The sequence below is a fragment of the Rutidosis leptorrhynchoides genome, chromosome 5 (assembly GCF_046630445.1).
Source record: "Rutidosis leptorrhynchoides isolate AG116_Rl617_1_P2 chromosome 5, CSIRO_AGI_Rlap_v1, whole genome shotgun sequence".
Taxonomy (NCBI): Eukaryota; Viridiplantae; Streptophyta; class Magnoliopsida; order Asterales; family Asteraceae; genus Rutidosis; species Rutidosis leptorrhynchoides.
This window is the reverse complement of record NC_092337.1, coordinates 403,845,943-403,851,981: the sequence shown is the minus strand read 5'-3', so window position 1 is coordinate 403,851,981 and position 6,039 is coordinate 403,845,943. Positions and strand designations below refer to the sequence as shown.

The following is a 6,039-nucleotide window of genomic DNA, read 5'->3' as shown; positions in this document are numbered from 1 at the left end:
GAAAACTTTAAACTCTTTTTACCAAACGCAGGTTTTTACTTGAAAGAACTTTTTCATAAAAGTTAAAAGCTCAAATAAGTGTGTTGCCAAATATACCCAATATATATAATGTTTCCGATAAAGGCAGAATATTATTGGATTAGCAACTCTTGACTAGCAGGTCAAATTCCAATATTTTGAATCACTTTCAACTTTCAATAGACAGTTATTGTGTAATGTAACTAAAACAAGATTAAACGTTTATAGTTTTATATATGTACTATTAACAAACTCAGTTATTAGAGCACATGGTGTCGTGACGCGTCAGTTCAGTATTAGTTCAGTGTCTTGCTGATGACTGGACGCTGACTGGACTGACACTGTAAACTGACATTGCTGAAAAAACAGGGGAATTGAGAAGATGGTCAGTTCAGTGTCAGTTCAGTATCTTGAAAAGAGTAAATATTTATGTTTTTTATTTAATTATTTTTAAAATTAATTAAATTATTTTAAAAAACAATATTAACACAAAATAAAAAAATAAACTTCATTAATAATAAAAAAAATTCATAATTAAAAATTAAACTACAAAATAAAAATACAATGCATAATAAAGATGTTATTTGTAAGTCGAATAGCCCAAAGATGTTCGACTAATGTCACTCTTCCCCCTCCTCCTCCTCCTCCTCCTGAGCTCGAATAGCCCAAACATGTTCGACTAAGTCGCCTCGTAAACGTTCATGCACCTCCCGATCGTGTAATTCCTTCATCCTGACTTTATACTCTTCACATCTCTCGTACCAAGTAGTTTGCATGTTCTGAACCAGTTCATACACCCAATTATTCTCAGAATTGTTGAACCCATTATCTTCAACTATCATGTTATGCATTATGATACACGCATACATAATTCTTTGAATAGCCTTCACCGAATAAACCCTTGCAGGTTGTTGTAGTATATGCCAACGTCCTTGTAAATTACCAAAAGTCCTCTCAACATCCTTTCTTGCTTTAGATTGTTTGCGTGAAAAGTATTTACTCTTGGATCAGCTGCACTCGAATACGCTTTAACAAACGATGCCTATTGAGGGTAAATTCCATTCGCTAAATAATAACCTCTTTTGTACTCTACACCATTAATAACATAAGGGATGTCTGGAAAATTATCATTAATCATCGATTCGTCATTAATCATCGATTCGAACAAAGGACTGGTATTTAACACATTTATGTCATTGTTTGCCCCAGCAACCCCAAAATAAGCATGCCATATCCAATTATCATACGAGGCAACGGCTTCAAGCATTATATATATATATATATATATATATATATATATATATATATATATATATATATAGGCAGGATCAATGGGGAATTAACCAATCGGGGGGAAGCGGGGGGAAGCAAAAAAAAAATTCGTTTTTTTTGGAAATTTTTTTCCGGCATCAAGATCACACGAAAATATGAACATTTAGAAGAGACACTTCGTCATGAATGTTATTATTTAGGCGGGAAAACGATCGACAAAAATAACATTCAAGATAATATTGTTCGTGAAAAATATGAACGTTTTTTTTTTTATTATTTAGGCGGGAAAACGATCGACAAAAATAACATTCAAGATAATATTGTTCGAGAAGAATATGAACGTTTTTTTTTTCATCTTTTGTGAAGTAAAATTTAGCCCGATTTAGAGTTTAGGGTTTAGGGTTTAGGGTTTAGGGTTTGGTGTTTTGGGTTTATTCCATAAACCCAAAACACCAAACCCTAAACCCTAAACTCTAAACCGTTCGTGTTAAAAACTCAATCTAAATCCTAAATCTAAACCCTAAATCTAAACCCTAAACCCTAAATTTCTAAACCCTAATATCTAAACCCTATAAACCCTAATATCTAAACCCTAATATCTAAACCCCAATAGCTAAAACCTCAACATACGCTCGAAAAACACGATAATTGTTATATATTACTTCTTCGAGCGTTTTTCCGTCAAAATAAAAACATTTATCACAAAGTGTCTCTACTAAATGTTCATATTTTCATCTCATCTACAATGTTCGTGAACAAAGTTTTTTCTAAAAACGAAGAAAAAAAAAAGTTTTTGCTTCCCCCCCGATTGGTTACTTCCCTCTTGATCCTACCACTATATATATATATATACATATATATATATATATATATATATATATATATATATATATATATATATATATATATGTGTGTGTGTGTGTGTGTGTGTGTGTGTTAGTGTTATTTAAAAGAAGAAAAAAACCAACGGTCGAATTGAATTTGGATCCCACTTTCTCTCCTTCAGCCAACGTCGAGCGGACGACGTCGGGACCTCCGACGCCGGTTCTTTTTTTTCCCACACCTTGAGCTCTTAAGAATTTCAGAAAATATTTACCTAAAAGCAAATTTTTATTTTTAATAATAAACAAAACTCACGCAATGTGAGAGCTCTTTCACTCGATGTTTATATAATGTTAAAGTTACAACTTCGTATAATTTTATGTGTACACCGAAACCTAGGAGAATTCTTATTAAAAAATAGTTTATACCAAACTACAATAATGCATTCCCGCCAAAAACAAATTGTTTATTTTAAGACAAGATTCACGCACCCGTCGACCCAGATAACATGATATTGCCTTTTAATTGTCTGTTTTGGTATCTACAATCAAGTCACTCTATTTTAACTTCTTCCATCACTTACCGACACCTATTATCCTCATATTCACCCCTTTCCAATTTTTCTATTAATACAAAAAAATATAAAATATAGAATCCTCTTCCGTCGCAACTCGACTCTACACAATAGTATGAAATGTACAATTTCAAATGTTAATTTTACATTTCAACGAATCAAATAGGTTATAGTGAAGATAAGATATTTTATTAGTGAAAGAATAGTGTCTTCTAAAACTATGTTTTTTTTTTTTTTTTTGAAAAGCAAGATCTATTAATTCAAAACGGAAGGCAGGGAGGTCAATGAAACAGGCACCTCCCCAATGAAAAGATACACACGAGTTTGCAAAGATAGCAAACTGAAGCAACACACTGAACTAGTACAGAGCTACAACACGAGAAGCTAAATACAATGCTATCATAAATTTAAAAACACATGAGGATTACTCAACCAAGTGGTCCAGTCTAGCTTCTTTCCTTTGATTCTTTTAGAGATCCACTCATAGGATTTGTTTTGAATCTCATTTATCACCACCGGTGCACTCCACGATTTGCCACGAAATACCACATTATTTCGGTTCTTCCATATGTAATATGCACACACCCATTCTACCCCTTGCCATACTTTTTTTCCTAGGTTAGACAAGGGGACCGGAGCATTACCTTGGAGGATCTCGATGATACTCGGATTTGAAAAGGTACCGAGACCCCACCAATTAAACACCCGAGTCCAAATATCCCACGCGAATTTGCAAAATATAAGGCTATGGTCAACGGTTTCTAAATCATCGTCACATAGAGGACATCTTATGCTAGGCATGTCAATGTCCCTTTTGTCCAACTCTACCTTGACCGGTAACCTTTTCCTTTTGGCTCGCCACACGAAGATTTCAAGTTTTTTAGGCACGAGATTGTTTCTTAACGATTCTTGATAAGAGGTAATATGTGAAGAGCAACGATCATCAATGATACATGAGAGATTTTTAACTGTAAATTTACCGTCCGTAGCCAATCCCCAGCTCCACGAATCTGCCCTACCACTGTTGAAATTGAAACCTGCAATCAAAGTTTACAGCTCTCTGAATTCAATTTCTGTACGACCTCTAGGCAGCCGCGTCCAGCTCCAATTTGTTCGAGCACCAGAATCGCATATATTGACCCGATCACAGACATAAGCGTCCTTTGATGCTTCAAGCCTGAACAGGCGAGGGAATTTATCCTTCAGTTTTACACCATCGATCCATGCTTCATTCCAAAATAATGTTCCAGACCCGTCGCCTACTGATTTGTGAAATGAGCTGATGAATGGAATATTCAATTCAAGTGATTTACCTGCGAGAACAATATATTATGCCAAATACCTAAAGATGATGAGCGAAGAGAATCGCTCCCCATCTCTAAGCCACCACTCGGACCATAAATGCTACGAATTAATTTAACCCAAAGGGAATTGGTTTCGGTTTTGAACCTCCACCACCATTTGCATAATAAAGCTAAGTTTTTATTTTTTAAAGACCCGATATTTAGACCCCCCACCCCATATGGTGCCATGACATTTTCCCATTTGACCCACGAGATGTTATGACCCGAATTAGACCCGCCCCAAAAGAAAGCTCGCCTCACACTCTCAAGCTTTTTTATCACACATGGTGGCGCACGATATAACGAGAAGTAATACAACGGAAGAATATTGAGGACCGATTTAATCAAAACCATTCTTCCTCCAAAAGACAACATTCGCATTTTCCAATCCGAGAGCCTTGCTTTTATTTTTTCGATCACCGGATCACATACTTTTGCTTTATTCATTTTTGATCCAATAGGTAAACCAAGATATGTAAATGGGAATTTTTCGGCTTGACATCCAATAACATTTGCAATGTGATTTACCTCTTCACATCCGACACCAACGCCATAAATGAAACTTTTATGAAAATTAACCTTTAACCACGACGCTAACTCAAAACAAATAAGTAACTTTTGGAGACTACAAGCATTTGCTCTACTCCATTCTCCAATGAATATAGTGTCATCCGCGTATTGTAGATGAGAGATAAGGACCTTGTCATTGCCAATTTCCACCCCTTTAAAAAGACCATTATCCGTGGCGGCTTTGGTAAGTATGTTCAATCCTTCGGCCGCGAGAATAAAGAGAAACGGGGAGAGAGGGTCACCCTGACGCACCCCTCTCCCTAAAGAAAATTCGATAGTAGGCGAACCGTTTACCAAGACCGATATGGAAGCGGAGCTTAAACATGCCAAAATCCATTTCCTCCATTTACACCCGAAACCCATGCAATCCATAACCTCCAACAAGAAATCTCAATTGATACAATCGAAAGCCTTCTCAAAATCTACTTTAAAGAGGATACCTTTTTGTTTCTTTGCTTTCAAAAAATCTATGCTTTCGTTAACAATTAAAGCACTGTCAAGTATGAATCTTCCTTTGAGGAAGGCACTTTGCTCCGAGCCCACAAGTGAGGGAATAACTTTTTTAAACCGATTAGAAAGGATTTTAGCTATAATTTTATAATAGCTACCGATGAGACTAATCGGGCGAAAGTCATTGGACCCCAACGGATCATTCCTCTTTAGTATTAAGGTAACGAATGACGCATTACACCCACGAGAGAATTCAGCCTTATCCCAAAACCATACAATTGCGTCTGTCAATTCAGTTTTAATTACCTCCCAGAATTTTTTAAAAAAGCGCATGTTGAAACCATCGGGCCCGGGGGCTTTTGTACTACCACACTCGAGAATAGCCTCATAAATCTCTTTCTCATCAAATGGTAGTTCAAGATCAGCAGATTCTTCGGCAGAAAGTGTAGGGTAGCTGAGATTCTCGAGACTCGGTCTATCAACATCAGTTTCTACGAATCTCCGTTTGAAGTGGTTGTAAATCTCAGATTTGATGTCCTTCGGTGATTCGCTCCAAACTCCATTAATGGCTAGTCCTCTAATGTTACATTTGCTATTTCTTCTACGCATCAAGGAATGAAAAAATTTTGTGTTTTCATCGCCTTCAAGGACCCAACGGGATCGGGCTTTCTGTTTTAACATTTCAGATTTGGTCCTCTCCTTATCTAACCATAGCTTACGAGTATCACACCATAATTTCAATTCATTCTCATCTAGCTGTCCGGATTCTGCCTTCAGCTCAAGGTTAGTGGACATACTTTTTAGCATTTCAATTTCCCCATCTAAGTTATTGAATTTCTTGTTACTCCAACTTCTTAATGCCTCTTTAACATTCTTGAGTTTATTTCTGAACACACAATCCTTACGGTTACTAGTTGGAACACTAGCAGCCCATGCCTCTTTAACGACCTGTTCAAAATCATCTTCATCAAGCCAAATATCGAAAATCTT

General features: G+C 36.3%; 1 protein-coding gene across 1 annotated transcript; it reads right to left on the bottom strand.

Annotated features, from left to right (window-relative positions):
- Window positions 1-638: 638 nt before the first annotated feature.
- Window positions 639-1,285, bottom strand: LOC139849898 (uncharacterized). Its single transcript, XM_071839513.1, has 2 exons — window positions 1,096-1,285; window positions 639-988 (listed from the first exon to the last, which is right to left on the bottom strand). Exons 1-2 carry the CDS (start codon window positions 1,283-1,285, stop codon window positions 639-641), a joined length of 540 nt encoding a protein of 179 aa, XP_071695614.1.
- Window positions 1,286-6,039: the final 4,754 nt, after the last annotated feature.

Bases quoted from the DNA above. Each gene is read 5' to 3' on its own strand.
- LOC139849898 (XM_071839513.1), bottom strand. From the start codon at position 1,285: ATGCTTGAAGCCGTTGCCTCGTATGATAATTGGATATGGCATGCTTAT. The intron at 989-1,095 runs GTTATTATTTAG...AACAATCTAAAG, and splicing joins TGGTGTAGAGTACAAAAGAG to CAAGAAAGGATGTTGAGAGG.